General features: G+C 40.1%; 1 protein-coding gene across 14 annotated transcripts in view; it reads right to left on the bottom strand.

Moving 5' to 3' along the window:
• dachd (dachshund d) overlaps positions 1-10,777 on the bottom strand; it is a 104,122-nt gene extending 93,345 nt beyond the window's left edge. For 11 of the 14 annotated variants that reach the window (XM_065962200.1, XM_065962197.1, XM_065962202.1 and 8 more), the window contains exon 1: positions 9,982-10,776. In XM_065962200.1, the coding sequence (XP_065818272.1) occupies positions 9,982-10,541 (560 nt within the window). In that variant the 5' untranslated portion in view covers positions 10,542-10,776. Of the gene's footprint in view, positions 1-9,981 lie in introns of all 14 variants that reach the window. The other 3 variants (XM_065962204.1, XM_065962201.1, XM_065962207.1) reach the window with 2 other exon arrangements.
• Between the last annotated feature and the right edge of the window lie 6,860 nt (positions 10,778-17,637).

Genomic DNA, 17,637 nt, shown 5'->3' with positions numbered 1-17,637 from the left:
GTTGTCCTTTCTTCTCTGTGCAAGTAAACTACACAAAGAGATGTGATGTTTGATCTCTGAAATCCGATCTGTATTTCTAGCATTGTCTCCAGTTCCTACTGTGGCATCTTAAAGGTCAGGAGTGAAAGGCCATTTGATAACTACAGAAAGACCTTTTGGCTTTATTACAGTGCCTTTCATCTCCTTTCCTGCAGAGGTTAAAACAAAGCATCGCATCCTTTGAAAAAGAAAGGATAAAATGGATCGCTTTGGAGCCTCAAGCCTTTTTTTGTGTCACTGGGGGAAGTCTGGCATCCAGTGTGTAAGAGAAAAAAAACTCTAGTGGGGTGTGTTTCTGAGAGTTTTCTCAGGCACAATTAGCATATGTCCTCTCAACCTTCTTCCAAGCCTCTCAATGAGACCCTGAAATCCTATTGAGATATTATTACCTCTCAAATAGGGCATTAAACAAAACATCTAACACTCCTACAGGTGCACACATCCAAAAACACGCACCCACAATCACCTCTCAATGACATCCACTTCCCACTGAATATTCCTTTCTTTTTAATGGTAACCTTGGGAGACGGAGCAGCACCGGCGCAACACTTAACAGCCACTAGTCTGAGAAAAATGTTTTTGATATGCTTGTGTCATTTAATCATCCACATTCTGCCGAGGCTGTGCAGGACAATTTTGCAGGATATTAACTCCCAACTAAACCCTGGCTTGTATCATTTGTGGGGCCAGTCAAGCAGGAGTCCCAGGAGGTGCAGAGACTTCCTCCTCACAGTCGTAGTAATCTCAGCTTGAGTGGGCACACACACACACACGCACACACACACACACACACACACACAGCGACACACAGAGAGAACACACAGCTAATAGACAGGTAGAATGAACCATAAAGGAATAAAGGAATCAGGAAATGTTAAAGCACTTTACTGACAGTCACAACAGTAAAAGGATGAGTGTATTTGTGATTTGGATGATCAGGTAACAACAATAATACAGCTTGTAATGCAGCACAGTAAGCAGGAGTGGGAAAAAAAGCCTTTTAGTGTGTGCTGAAGATATATATATATCTCCCGAGTGAATGAAATTACTTCCTTTTCCGTTTTATTTCCACACCAAAGTTAGAGATTGAAGAGCATTCGTAAAAATGTCACTTTAACGTGATCCATTTGGACAGCTCACATTGCTTAATGGGGTAGGAAATTCATTTTTTCTGCTGTGGAAAAGACACGGTGGAAGATGTGATTCTATGCAAAATATATGAAGCCATTACGAAAGAAATGCATGAGTTTGAATAGTTGGAGAGGGAGGGAAAAGTATTTCACTGCACGGAGGCTTTCTCTTTTCTTTAACTAGGGAGCGTCACAAACACAACCACACACACACACACACACACACACACACACACACACACACACACACACACAATGCGAAAGACAGCAAAGGCAACTGATGAAAACCATTTTTGTTCCATCACAAAGAACTAGGTCACCCTCTCATAATTGTCAATCATGCAATAAATCTCTCTGTGGCACAAATGAATACGGCATTGGAAATGAGACAAAGCTTATTGGCATGCTATGTCAGCTTGACTCAATTCATCCTCCTTTTCACACAAGTCCATTCATATGTGAAGTTGTGCAAGGGTGTCTCTCTCTCTCTCTCTCCCTCACACACACACACACAAGCTCTCTCTCTCTCTCTCAGGGAGCATCTCACACACTCCAGCACACAAGAAAACACACTCACCCGCTCCTAATGTGAAAGTTTCAGAGGGTTAATGTATGTGGACAAACCATCCCGCCGAGGGCTGCTTTATTTTAATAACCATGTTTATCTCCATACAGAACATGTCTAACTGCGTTTTCTGCGCTCGTGTGGAATTACAAGGAACAAACACTGGCTACCCACTGCTTTCACGGCGTAAGCTCAAGCATGGACTGAGTTTGAAAGCTTAAAATCACAGATAAAAGGGGTTCCCACACCTCAAACTACGATTTTCTGTTCACTTTTTTTATTCAAAATCCAACAAAAGTCTATCAGTCTTTCTTAAAGAAGTGGCAAGAATAAGTCACTGAGATGACTCCTGACTTCTCTGCGAACCTCACAGCACACCAGGTGTACAGTGCTCTGTGTCGTGCTATCTCATTGGCTGGGAGCAATGCCTTGACACAGCAGTACAGCTCCATCCGCACAGGTTTGTGTCACGTCTCTGAGGACCCTACTGTCACTCTTTAAGAGGAGGGTAATAATAGCCGGGCGCCACAGCAAGTGGTGGCACAGGCGATTTTAAAGAAACATCAGGGAGACGGTGACATTTGAGTCTACGAGAGGAGAAACCCAAGCGCTGCAACCAATAAAGACTCCCACCATATTCTCACTAGGCTTAGAGGGAGCAGCGACAACAGGAGCAGGAAGAGAGAGAGAGAGAGAGAGAGAGAGAGGGTGAAAGGCAAAGAGAGAGATGTCAGTGTTAGATGAAAATGTGTTGACCTGGTGATATTGATACCCCGCTCATAACCTCTACAGGTGTGCAGTGCCGTCAGTAAGCCGCTCTGGGTGTGGCTATCTCAGTGGATAACAGCCAAAATTGCAGACATTATCATTTTACAGTACAGAGCAGGGGCTGCCTCGTTCACATTAAATAGCTGACAACTGAAATGATCTGTAATAAAAAAAAAAATAGAGCTACTGTACAAAGAATATGTGTTTTTAATATTTGCACATTTTTAGAAACATAAGCACAGTAAAGGATTTGTAAGAAAAGGGTATATATAAGCATTTTAGTTGAACGATAGCACAGTCGAAAATGTCACCTTTTTCACAATTTTCTAATTTAAGAAACATCCAGATGACATTGACCTTAAGATTAATGACTGATTTTAAAAGGCCAGATTTAGCGAGCTTATTATGATTTTTTTTTTTTGTTGAAAGACAGAACTGGAACAATCTGCTGATCAGTGTCCAAAGACTCTGCTCTAACCAATCATCTCAATTTGACCTCTAAATGTATTTAAAGAGGAATTTAAAGGTGTGTTTAGCCATTTGTTTTTATTGAAGAGCACTGATTTAAAAAAATGTATAAATATGAATCCCTTTAACGACTGTCCTCATATTTTTTTTAGTTATCCTGGTTAAGTTAGCCTTCATTTAAAATACTTTATTATTTTTACAGACTCTTTAAACAGCAGCGTCTCTGCAGCTCCAAAAGCAGACAAAAGAGAGCCGTTTTACCGTCTAGCCTGCTGCCTCAACAGGAGCTCACTTTAAGCACATTGTTCGTTATAATTCAATGCAACAAATTGACTGCATAAAGTGTTTCTGGTGTCTAAGTGAATTCAGACTTCACATAAATAGCTGTGGGGCCGTTTTTCTTAGTTTTTCATCGCAAGGCATTGACTGAGCAGATGCTTTGAACCACCATAGAATGTGCTGCTAGTCTCAAGTGTCATTAGCTTCAGGGCTTTTCCAGCTAGCGCCAGGTAAAGATTAGATAACAATCAGCCCCTTTAATAGATACTGTTGGAGGCACTGGAGCTGTTCCTGTGCTGCGCCGTTCATCTGAAGCTAAGAACAGAAGAAGAAGAAGAAGAAGAAGAAGAGGGGGAACCGATGTCATTTCCTCCCTGACTTTGGTCTGTGTGATGTGCCGCTGATCCCAGAAAGGAGCACAGCTGTTGTTAAATTACATGTAACTGTTGGCTCAAACGAGTGTCAATGTACAGCGTGTCTGTCAGTCTGTGTTTGGACAAGTGGATAGAACTTCAAATGACAGACTTCAAGTGTGCGCTGTATTGAACTCAAATATATAGCAATGCATTGACAGCATTTGAAAATGTGATTAATATCCACTTCATGTGTATCACTGTTTGTTGCTGTGACAACTGTTTAATGCTACTTTACCAGTTTTTAGACCAAAGTGCCTTTCATCACTGTGTTTATGTTCTTTTTTTATGTTTCTGTGTTTTTATGTTGTTGTTTTTAATGTTTCTGTGTTTGTGCTGCTCCTGACAAAGAGCTGATGAACTGCCTTTTGTTGTTTTTACAACAATGACAATAAAGATCTATTCAACTCTATATGTTTGATGAATTTGACATTAAAAAAAAAATGGGTCTTTGCACACATCTGCCATACAGTTAGCACTCTTTAACACTGAATCACTCATTTGTAATTTTGTTTAACTAAAACTGACATAAAGCCTCATTTGAATTTCATTATATTAGACATTTCTTCTTCTAATTTTAGGGAAAAAACATCAATGATGAGGCCTTACTAACTTTTAGTTAAATGAGAACTGATGTTTTGGTAAAACAACATGATGTGCACTGCCTCACTGAATTTCCAAAAGTACAAAAGGCTTTTTGTTGGATGACATTCCTTTCTTAATATACTTCAATTACGAGGAGGAGTTTTTTTGTATTGAGTGAAGAGCTCCGAAAACATGGACACTGTAGGAAAAACATCTGCATGTTTACTCAGGAGAAGATTCCTCCCTGATAGCCTCCACTGAAATGAAGAGGAGGGGGGAGAGAAAAAAACAAGTGGAGGAAATTTGTGGAATCCCATCTGAGATTGCTTCCCTGATGGATTCCTTTTCCTGTCAGCTCAGACGAGAAATGAAGCCGGGGAAAATTAACTCCTGATACAGTTACGCTGAATTAGACAGAGAGAGGAGGAAGAAGAAAAAAAAAACCCTACACACTTTTTAAGGATTCCAGCCTTGTCATTTTCAATTTTCTGCTCTTTGGACATGCTTGTATTCAGATTCCCCAACATCTATTCGCCATATCAATCCTAATTAGACAATCTGGGCCCACGAAGGATGGGAGCCGAGTTATTTGCATAATTTAATCATAAATACTCAGTGATACATATTTCCAAATGCATTTGTACAATTATCTTTTCATCCTTGGGGCAAAAGTTTTAATATGATTAGGCAATAATTCTTTAAAAAAGAAGGGAAAATAGGAAACCAGCAAGTGTGCACTCTTTTTTAAACTCCAGCTTTGGGCTATATGAAAAATTAATTAATTTCTGAGGAAAATCAATTTCTCTATGTGACCATATTAGACAGAGCCAGGCAAGGGCCTGCATTCCTCGTCCAATCAGGAAATCTCATCTGCTCCCTCTAACTTCTGTCAGTAGCGTTTAACATCCTGGTATGAGCGTCAGTGACTTCCGCCATGCTCCCTAAATGTGCTGTAATGTGAACGAGGCCGTGAGTAAAGACGAGCAGGGGAGCTCTGAGAGGACGACGGGAATCAGAGTGGCCCAAAATCTATCGCTGGTGTGTCAGACAATCAGTCTCAAGTGTGAAATCATCAGGTAAGATCACTGTTAACAAATCTAGCCTAATATGCCGGATAAGTCATATTGACAGGTAGATTCAAACCGCTTATATCTATGATGTATAAAAATCAAAGCTAATAGCCTTTTATGGCTGCTGAATGTAGTAAAAATAGGTCATTTTAACACACTGATCAACGTGAAAAGACCTGATGTCAGTGTGTGATTCAGAGCCATTTCATTTGGTACAAGAATTAATTAGTAATTCAATTGCTTTTGCGGAGCCAGTAAAGGCATGCAAATAAGATAGGAGCTTGGACAACTAATGCATCCAACAGGCAAATTAACAATACAGGCCTCTTTGCCATGCAAATAGCCTCTAAATCCACAAATGACATTAGACAGTGTCAAACAAAGCCTCTTTAACAAGTGAAATCTGTGGTTTCTACACTCTTGGCTCAGCTTCGTCGTAGGCTAGGAAAGAGCTTATTTAAAAAAAAAAGAAAATGAAGAAAATAAATGTGACTTTTTCTCCGCCTGAGCTTATCTGTGGATACTTCTTTAAAAATGTTTTAATTTGCGCTTGTTCCAGCTGAATGGGTGTCAAGTCAATAAAGCAATTCTGATTTTCAAGGAGACTATTTGTTTGCATAAAAACACCTTGCCGCCATCTGCCAACTGCACAGTTGACTTGAGCACATGTACTGTACCTAATCAAATTTAGCAGAGCCCCACTGAAGGATTAAAAACTGGGAGAAAAAAAGAACGAAAAATGCTTTTTTTCCCCCTAAGATAAAGAAACAACACACAATATGAGAGCCAATTTGACTTTCAAGAAAGTACTTGAATAGATTTGGATTTTAAACAGCTTTGTATACTACTCTCTTTCTCTCTCTCTCTCCCTCTCTCTAATCAGGCATCTGTCACTCTGTTTTTGAAGTTATTATCGCCCAAGCTCCCTCTTGGATGTGGTTGCTGGGTGACGGGTATCTTAGCACCCACTCTGACTGGGAATGATTTGAATGGAATCCAGAAATCTCCCCTGAGTACCTGTAAACACATCCGTGCCTTGTAGAAAACAAATATATTATAAGAGAGCTCAGCGGAGGAGAGGAGGGAGAGAGACAAGCTGGCACCCTCGGTGGCAGCTCACACTGAGCGCTAAACAAAACAATTACCGTCATTTGCAAATATGTGTGTTTAGGCATAAACACTCTTGAAATGGGGAACAAGAGAGGTGATAGCTCTCATAGCGCTCTCTGTCACATCAGTATCAATTAAATATCTGTTAAAGAAAAAGTCGTTTCACTGCGACCTGTCACACGTAACATTTCACAGGCAGGTCTGTTTCACAGAAGTGAGCGGGGGAAAATCTATTTAAGAAGGGCATGTAAGTGAAAAGCCGTCCCATTCCCAGTGGTGGGACATTGTCTGGGGCGTGTGGTTAACCTTCAAGGGTAGACAATGATTGTCAATTAACTGCTGCATTTCTGCGCCCCAGCATCGGATAGCTTGCCTCCACAAAGCAGACCAATGAGAGATATGCGATATCTCCTCACCCCCCCACACACACTCCTCCTTGTGTTATAATAACCTTTCAGAGAGTTCAAGTGTCACACAGCAATAAGAACCTTTTCCATCCCACCACAGGGAAAATGAAAAGGAAAACAAGTAGCTGGAACAGAGGGCTCCTGGAGGGCCAGAGTCATAATGTAGGGAGGGGGGAGATTACTGAACCTAGATCAGTCTGGGAGCAAGAGCCAACACTGCTAATCTGGCACAAGAGTCCTTAAAGAAAATGAAGGGGTCAAGCATGAGTATATTTCTGGTGTCTTTAAAGAACAATGATCACTTAAACGCAGTGTCATTTATTAGGAAAAGTACATGCAGTTCAAACAGAGTCAGTAAGGGAATTTTCCTTTGAGAATGATTTCTTTATGAATGAATCAAACATTTTAAAAAAATCAAAAAACTCCTGCTCTACAATTCTGGCCGACACTGTATTCTGTATTCAAAAAGTGTTCTGCTAAAGTAAGCATTGTAGGGAACAATTTGGTTGGAGCTTGTTTGTGTCCACATCAAAACTAAAGCAGCGGGACGTAGCGGTGCTCTGTGATGCTATTCACATTCACACTGTGTGCAAAATGAGAGTAGTGTTGTTTTAACACAATAGGCCGTGGGAGGGAAAAAAACAGCATGTGAAATAGTAAGAGCCATTGTACAGGAGTATTATTCACTTCATTGTTACCCTTCTGCCACTGTATAAAAAGAGTAGTGACATTGTAGTAATAGGGCGAGATGAAAAGCTAAAGTATCTCAGGCAGCAGGCTGTTGTTGTGTAACCTGAGCGGGGTTAAACCGGTGAACTGAGATAGTTTTTAGCTGACAGAAAGTCGCCGCAAAACGGGAGTTAGACTTTGGAGAGGGAGACGACTTTTCACCTACAGGCCAACCTGTGTCCTCTTTACTCACACAGATCATTTTGTCAGCAGCGATTCAACGACAGGCGGTGTAAAGCACACATCCCTGCAAATAAAATCAACTCTTTCTAAGTAACAGAAGCCTTTTATCCAGCGGATGCCTCCCCGTTCCATGATGTAATTCTCCAAATGGGGCAGGCAGGCGGGCAGGCCGGGTCTGAGTGATTGATTTCAGCCCAGCACCGGGAGTACCTGGCTGCTTTCAGAGACAATTACAGTCCTGTCCATGTGCCCGTAATAGCCCAGCACTTTAGCGTCATTAAAGCGACGCGAGGCACTGCATTATCCTTTAACCCCATCGCCGGCCATCCCCCCATTGACAACCCGGAGAGTTCAACCACGTACTTTGTCACCTGAAGCCCCACGCCAGGCTTGAGAGGAGGATCACCACTCTGTATGTCTTTCTCTACTGAGAGAGAGAGAGGGGAGAGGAGGGGATCTGCTCCCTTGATGCTTTATGTAAATGATGCTTAAGCACCAAAGTGCACAGGTGAGTTGTTGAGACAAATGCTGCTGCGATGGAAATGTATGGAGCTGAAGCATATTAATAAGCTCCAAATATTATATGCAGACGTGTGAGGCTGACAGTTTCCCACAAAATAAAACAAGGTGTTAATTAATTGATAAAACTGAAGTTTACCAAAAATGCAAGAGAAAAAAACTGCATGATAAATAGAAGCTTTTCATTACAAAACGAGTCTTGTTACAATATTTATCTAATTTAATTACATGCAAAATATAAAAAAAATGTTGCAAGATATTTAATTTGCATTTTCTGATCAGGCTTGTTCATGCATTTTGCAGGTACAGCATGCATTAAGGGTCAAATAAACTTAATGCATCATGCATACGGATCTAAATTGTATCTTTATAACACAGAATAAATAATAAATAAAATATGTCTGGTTGTACCAACATGTATACTAGTGAGTGTGTGTGTGTGTGTGTACCTGAGCGTCAGAAAGAGTCAGAATTACCCTCAATATTTTTTTTTCTAAAATACTGAATGCTTTTAAAATTGAGATAACAAAGTGCCTCAAAGCGTTTATTGCTGTTCCCCACTGATGTGAGCCTTTCCATCATATTTGCATTTCCAGCTCATTTCTGGATAGGAGATCAATATGGAATCAATCATAGTGACAGGTAAGATGGTAAATTTGACCAGGCTGAACCATCCTGTGAGACTGAACGATACATCAAAGCTGGGAGCAACAGGACAGCGAAAAAATGACTTTTAATCAAATATTGATCCCCTCTTAAATCACTTCATATCAAAAACATTAAACTTGACGTCATAATATTTTGTTAATGCACTAATTTCCATGTGTGAAGCGGTTTGCCTCACTCACTCTTTATATTCATTTTGTTGTTTCATATAGAAATCAAGGATGTGTGATTATTTTCCAAGGTGTGTGACCATTATCCACAGCGTTTGGAGTGAGAGGAAAAAAAAATGCTTTCTTCCACTCATTTTCACAGAAGCCGAGAGTGAACAGAAACCTCCTTAAAAAATGTAATGCCCGTCGAAACTAACGAAACAACAAATACAAAAAATATCTAATGACATCTTATTAAAATAATCTGGGTATGTCTTGTTTACTTTTAAAAATCACAGTTATCATGATCAGAATGATAATATTACCCCTCTGGTATTGGCAGAAAACAAGACATAACCTACTTTAATTAAAAAAAAAAAAATGTTTATTTTTTATTTTTTTTATTAAAGTTAAGCAATAACTTTCCACTTATTTAAATTATTACAGTAAAGTTCAGCTCTTAAAGGATGACTGGGCTCTTGTTTCTGACATTTTCTTTGCAGTGACACCTGAAGTTTGTTGTGAAACTCAGCCCAAGTGTAGTCTACATTATCGATTCATTTGTTCTGAGGCAGACAGGCTATCCATCATGGCACAGCTTTGCCCTGCACGTGTTAAAAACTTTCACTGAACTTTTCCTCTGATGGTTGCGCGTCGGCCTCACCCCGTCATGCACACAACTACGAGCACATTGCCTGAGTGCTTATGTGCAGTTTAAAATCCCACTCTCACGCCTGTTCTCACACTTTGACAACCGATTATTAAATTGGTCTGATAAGTTCATCACATCGCTTGAACCACTTGTTTCATAGAGGAAAAATGTCTCCCCCTTCCTCGCATCCGCGCCTTTACGCACGGCTCTCCGTACAGACATTACACCAAGCAAATGCTCGTCACTAACCTCGCGTTGGTGCAGTCGTTGTAGAGTGTCTCGAAGTCTTTTCTGGAGATGAGTTTGCAGCGGTTCACCCCGGGTTGGATGGCGCCGAGCCCTCTGAGGATGCGGACCTGCTCCACATTGCAAACCACCGGCGTGATCTCCAGCCGCTTCAGCTTGGTGTAGACCGTGTGCAGTCCGCCGACCAGGTGCTTCAGGAACAGGTCGAAAGCCTGAGGAAGGCAGATGAGCTCGCAGCCGTCCACGGTGAAAGAGGCCACTTTGGCACCGCGCAGCTCGACCATCTTGCACTCGTTGTTTTGCGGTATGTTTTCAACAGGCGACGGGGTCGAGTACACGGGTTTGCCGGGGGGAAGCGCCGCAGACGGGATGCCCGGGATGCCCGGACTGCTGGTGGCGAGGAGCTCTGATCTGAACAGGTTCTGTGCGGGTCCGGATGGGGGTGCCAGGGATGGAGACGGTGATGAAGTTGTCGACGGCGGGGATGTGGTCGCGGAGGGAGTGGAGATCGAAGGCGGCGGAACCAGAGGAGTTGGTGGGATCAGAGCAGCCGGTACGGCCATGGTCACCTACAGGAGGGGAAGAGAGTAGCCGAAGTTCAAAGTAGAAAACCCAGCCTGCCGAGACACCCCTAAATGAAAGAATCCACCAGAGTTTAGCTCCTCAGATAAGTTGGGAAGTAGAAAGAGCAGCCGAAAAAAGGCGTGCAGAGTGAGGTTTTTTTGGGGGGGGCTAAGCGGCGGGACAATGATCAAAGATAGGAGGAGGAATGACAGGAGGAAAATGAGCTGAAAAGTGCAGCTCCGCTCTGTGGATGAGTTGTTGTTGTCACACGGTACAGAGAGGGAGGAGCTAGGGGACAGTGGAAGCCTTTGAAGAGCAGATAACTGGGCTCGGGCTACCACTCAAATGTCTCAGGTCTGTTTCAATGTTGCATTGTCTATGCCATTTAAAACACACCCCGTCATATCAGGTCATAATCTTAAACAAATGTGAATGTCCTTTTATTTCTGTGGTAGCAAACATGCAAGCATTAGTTCATAGTTATCCTGCTCTAATGACACTTTAACATCCACACACTACACCTGCTGACAAGCTACATATAACCATTGTGCAAAAAAAGTAACCTTATTCAACGCCTGAACCACGAAAACAAAACTTTTTTTAAACACTGAGGGTTAGATTTTATGGTTTAAAATAAATGTGCAGACCTGTATTTTTCTGTCTTTACTGCTGTGCTTTATAACTGTTAATTCTGATGTTATAATGGTCGTATTTTCTGACTGAGCAAGTAGCAGTCAATGTGCCAGGTACACTACATTAGAGGAAAATAAAAGTAAGTCCTCTCTCTGCATTTTATATACACAGCTATGGTTGTTCTGGCTTTTTGTGTGAAGCGGCAGCAAGTTACAACGTAAGGCAAAACTTGTTTTTTTTTCTTATGGATGAAGTGATAGCAAACTAAAACATTACAGATTACACTTACACTGCATATGTTAAGAGGTACAGGTACCACTGCAATTAAAGTTTGACTGACTCCATCAGAATGAAATGTAAGTTACTTCACTCTGCACGTGAGGCGTTCTTTTGCTCTTACTGTTTATTTCACGTTCAATAAACAAAATATTGTATTAGTAAAACATAACAGGTGAGCAAGAGAACATGTCAGTGTGAACTATGCGTTGTTTAAAGTGTTATTGGACTCAAACTTTCTGTTCACTAAGAATTACTTCTGAAACCTTCATAATGATAGAGCTCTAAATATACAAATCAAGGTGTAAAACAATGATATCATACATTCTACTCGTTACATTACAATAAACCTAACAGAAAGAATGCTGACAATGGATATTTTAACTGTTTATTTTCTGGGTGTTCGCAAAGTAATGCAGTGTCAACTACAGCCACTGTACACATACAGCACAACCTCCACACCTCTCACCAGCTTGTCCATTGGTTGTACTGTTTTATGATGCAGAGCACTGAAGCAAGCTCTACCAGCAACAACATGAACTCTCAAACTTGCTCTCAGTCTCAGACAGCACAGGAAGGAGGGATAAAGGCAGAGAGGGATGAAATGCACCACTGTTACAGTGAGTAAAGAGCCAAGTCTATGTACTGTAAGAGTTCATTAAGAGTGTAACACACAACTTCTGAGGCAAATTATGAATTACTGTACCTCTCTTCCTGCTATTTTTTGCACACTTAGTTTAAAAGTTCTTGAAGAAATGGAAGAATGCAACGATCAAGTCATAGCCAAAAAATATTCATATTTGCGCTCAATTAAAATCAGGACTAAGATCTGTGAGATCGAGCGAGTAAAAAATGCATGCTTTTGTATGTGTTAAATCAAAAGTGTACTTACTAAATAACTTAAAAGAAGCATGATTGTAGTTTTGCATAACTTAAAGCAAAGTTTAAAATACTTTCCAGTCAGCACAAATGCATCTGTTTATAAAGAAAACTGTGTTTTGTAAGACAAATATTAACGTTAGAGTCAAAGATTTGCAAGTTAAACTTTTTTGTCTTCTGCACATCTTTAATTAAACTTGTTTATTTGCCTCCACGTAAAACTGCATCAGCCAAATACTGGAGTACAAGTGTTCTCATTAATGGAAGAAGAGTGTTGCTTATCAGTGTCTAGATTTGTCTTCATATTCTGTGTATTCCTGTCGTCCTGTTGTGTCAGATCAGCTTTAAGATAAGCAGTTTGCCTTTTCAAAATTATCATTCAGGCAGAGGTAGCTTGTAGTGTAAAATCAATAGCTGCTTAAAATTCATTGCAAGGCAATCCATTTGCCCTTTATGTTGCTAACCTTTCACTTAAATATGCACCATATTAAGATTTCATTATATACAATGAATGTCACAACAGTTTGCCCACTATTTCTCTTGTTTGCATGGGTTAACGGCAAATCATTGTGCTTGTAATGTCTGAAAAATGACTTTCATTAAAATTATGCAGGAAAGGGGAAAAATATATGAGCCTGAGAAGGCTAATAGGTATTAAAAGGCACCACAGGATATGCATGATGTTTTAGATACAAAGGCTTTTCAACAGACTGGGTGGGCTGCATGTGTCTGACCCAAGTTATGAAAACACAGCAGAGCACAAAAATAAAGTCTGTATGCTGCTGCTGGACATTACACCACAATACTTTGTTGATGTAATTCAGCACAAATGAAAAATCATCACTGTATGTTAAAGTCAAGTATGGGAACGTATCTTACAAGGAAAAAGCTTACGAAGAAAACTTTTGACCTGTGAGAAAAATATGTCATGCTTTTTGACAGGCAAAGTGAAGCTCACTTTAAAACTGACTTAATAAAAAATAGATGAAAAAAAAGAATAAAGTTAATGGAGTTTCCAGCAAACTGTGACTAAAGTATCAAAAACAGTGAAGAGTTTCTGAAGTACACAGAAGTACAGTACATGTGGATGAGATTGCAGTAAACAAATGACTGTGTCAGAATGTAATCACCCTGTATGATGTATTGCATCAGGAAAGTGTTTCAAAATGTATGGATACTGGACAGGACGTGTGTATGATCAATGACACAGTATATTGTTTGATGTAATAATTTATTCACCCCATAAAGCTTTGATAAAACAATGTTGAAAAGCAATTTAAATTGAATTCATTTAAATGTCAATTCTCATGCTTAGGATTTTTCTATAATTGGCTATTTAATTAAAATAATTTTCATAGTCATTAATACAGCCGGCAACTTGTAGCGCCCTGACGTGTTTTAATTACATGGTATTAACAAAATTGATATGCTTTAGAAAGCATGGTGAATAAGAAATAATTAGACCAATCATACATCATCCTCTTATGGACATTAAGTGTATCACAATATAATTGATGAAGTTAAAAAACAAGAGAGATAAATAACTTTAATTGAAGCGAGTTGGTGTACAGAGAGCCTGGAACAAAGAATCATACTCACGATGTATTATATTTCAGAGGCAATTCATTATCTGTAACATCACTTAGCTGTGTGTGCCCGGCACTCTCCCCTAACCTATGATTACATGACATTTGAAAGCACTGATACTGTGTAGTCTTTTAAAATGTCCTTTTACCTCGTCTGCATAAATCTTCGAGCTGCTTTCCTGCCTTTGCAAGTAAGAGAGGAGGGGGGGTGCAGCCTGAGACATAAGAAGCATTTAGATGCCCGGAATAAAGCACTTATTGATCATGAATATTTGTTTCTGCAAGGTTACACTGCTTTGACCCCATCTATCCTTAGACGCTGTCCAACACAAACATGCCACTTGGGGTGAAGGGGAAATGTCAGGGAGCACACTGATGGTGGATGGTAAATTCTACACTGGACACATTAAAGAATATGTAGTTATGAAAAAGAGGGTAGGTTTGTTTTGATCTTATATTGTTAACTTATTGTGGCTGCAGTGGAAGTTTCTGTTTCTGAAACGGTTATGACCAATAGTTTAAGCCACTGTCCAAAATGTGACTACGCCACAGCTGAAGTGATCTGTCAATATTCGATTAGTCAATAGGAGTGGGACAAAATATCGATTACAGCAATATATCGCCGTCCTGATTGACTCATAATAAAATTATCAAATCACAGGTGCCAAATATTGATATTTCAATTTTTTTTAAATGTGACGCTCTAAACAGATTTCCCTGCCAATTTGACCCACCGCGTCTCTACTTCATGACTCCTCACGGTAGCCCTTAAGACATAAATACAGGTAATGTGAACAGAAGTTTATTGGCCAAAGAAGAAGAAGAAAGCAGGATAAGAGAAAGAGAAGACAGAGGGATAATGTAGGACAGCGTTGAAACAGGATAAGAGGTGAAACTGACACAAATTTGCAGCGCATAATTAGAAAGTATTAATCCTGCACTTGACTTTTAGGGGCCTTTTATATTCAACAGTGACTCAGATATAGGGATGTATCTTTACATGATAGTCTTTCAAAATCCCAGAAACGCTGTATCATGAAATAGTTGTTGTGGGTCATGTGTCTGTAACATAACGCAAAGCAGCGCAATGCATAGCAACCTAATGCAACGTGACCTTAACATCATGACTAACGCTGCAATTCCCACCCCTACAAATGACTTTAGTAGACTTTGGTGTATATATCATAAATGGCTGAAAGACACCTGAGTTAATCATACTATTTACAGTCCAGTGAAAAGAGTGAAATCATGTTTTAAATAAAAGGCAAACATAACTATTTTTTTTAAATCTACTGGTATGCGCCTGCCTTACAAAATAAGTGGGTAAGTCTTCATTTGTTTTGCAAAAGATGAAAATATTAAAACTTACCAACAAGATGAAATCTCCTGTTCTTACCTAGGCCCCTAAATGTCATATAGGGATTAACTTAAAAAAAGGGGGCAAGCGCTAACATTGACTCTAATGTGGTTTAATTGATTGGATTTAAAACGAATCATATGAAAACCCCTTATTACTTTTGATGTGGGTTCACTTCTGTTAGCGCTAACTTTGACAGACGCACTATCAATAGGAATTAAGTAAATAAATAGTCTTGTTGCAGCTGTAACAAGCTGGACTTGAATACAGCTGGGCTAATAGACTGCATCCTTACACAAAGTATGCACAATAACAGCTTTCTGGTAATGTAACTGCTCAAAAGAGGAGAAAATGAAGTTCACTTTATTTTCAAAGAGCCAGCCTCACCCACAGTCCCACAATTAGAGCAGTCACGGCCCACATCCTACAGCACTTCATTTGATGCCACGCAGCGTCCAATATAACCGGGCTGTAAGAAACAGAGAGATTTGTGGATATCTAAATTGCTAAAGCAGAAACCTGTATAAACAGCGGTAATTACCGGGCCATTGACAGTCTCTCAGTGTTGTGCTCATTCTGCCACAGCCGCAGTGATTAAAATGAATCCTCATCGACTTCTCCATTAAAGCGCTGGCAGGAGCGATCCCGTGACCTTTCCCCATTGATTGAACATAACAATCACAATTCAATTGTAATGCAAAGAGAACATTTGTTATAATGTACATGAGATGCATGAGCCATTTCCTGGGAGCGGGGAAGGGTAATCAATGGAGTGACTCTTGGCGTGATGCAAGGAGAATGAGTCTGTGTTTGTGGGCCCTAATTCATACAGCCTGCAGTGTATGATGGAAGGCAATGATATGCATGTAAACACTCTGATTTCTCCCTGCTCATCGTTCAATGGGATAACAACAAATCCTGATTTCTGTTTCCATATGCACCCGCAGCACAGCGATGCTATGAGTGGCAGTGATGTGCATGCACACAGCCTGATACACTTCTGATTCAATCTGAGATCAAAGTTTGATTCATGTATCGTGTCACGTGGATATATCTCTTTCAAATTACCTTTCAGTGAACGGCAACTGCCATCTTTCAAGAGGAGAGACTTAATGTAACATATGACTTCAGAGAGTTCAGCTCTTGCCATTGCATTGGAAGAATTACAATGCTGAGGACTGAGTGCCCACATAAACCTGTATGCTATTGAAGCGATCTTAAATGCAGCTATACTGTATGTTTTGTGATAGTGAAGCAAGGACACGCTTGTAAAAGCGTAATTACTAATGATTAGCAAAACTCAAACAAGTGAAACCACAACTTGCATAAAAAAAGAAAAGAGCATGATAGGCATAACAACCCATCACTGCTCAATCCCTCTTTAAAAGCTGCACTCGATCATGTCTTTCAAAAACTGTCTTATGAAGAGTGTATGCCAATGATGTCCTTAAGGGATTCCTTTTTAGAATCAGGAGATTATAGTTTACACGGACATTAAACAGATTAAACCAGCCAGCTCTCTAAAGGCAGTTTATCTAATGGAGAAAATGTGGTATGCTAATTGAGAAATTCCGATGGTAAAAATATATTTAAACCCCTCTCTCTCTCTCACACACTATCTCTCTCTTCCCCCTCGCTCTCTCTCTCTCTCTCTCTCTCTCTCTCTCTCTGCTGGAGGATTTCAGTTTGGCTTGATGAAATCAAATGGCTAATCACAGCCATAAGCTGTGAGACTTTAGCTGAGTGAAACACTGTTTGCCATGCTAAAAGGTAATTGTCTCGGAAAACTTCATCGATGACAGATTCAATTCCATTTAGTCAATGTTTAATAAATGCTGTACAAACAGGCCGCCCTATCTCGCTGTGCTTAGAAAACAAAGGGAAACTTTAATTGCTTTAATCATCCCTTGGTTTGACGTTGTTATTGGCCTTAAAAATAGCAGTTAACAGAAACTGTCCTGCTGAGGAAATTGAACCACATTTGGAGTATGATTCGTAATTAAGATAGGGGCATCCCGAGCAGCCTGGGCCGGGCAAACTGTTGTGACTAAGAAAAACATTCCAAGTCATACAAAGCTATTCAATTAACAGAAGGACCCAAGGAAAACAACCTCCCTATTATGTATCACTTACTTTAATCAGATTGAAAGCGATTGTATCCCTTTTTGAAAATCCCTTAACACAAACACGTTAATTAACAGATAGGAGGGTGGAAAGATGTATTTTTCATTAGTGGGTGAAATAATGTTCCCCTTTAACATCAAGGAAAATCAACTGCTTACTGCAGTTAAACCAGTCAGCGGTGTAAATTCCCTGCCAGCATTTTTATTTAAAACCTCATTAATGTGTTTCAAGCCAGCATAG

Source organism: Labrus bergylta, chromosome 13, assembly GCF_963930695.1.
Source record: "Labrus bergylta chromosome 13, fLabBer1.1, whole genome shotgun sequence".
Taxonomy (NCBI): domain Eukaryota; kingdom Metazoa; phylum Chordata; class Actinopteri; order Labriformes; family Labridae; genus Labrus; species Labrus bergylta.
The sequence above is the reverse complement of the archived record's forward strand: the minus strand, read 5'-3'. Positions and strand labels throughout refer to the sequence as shown.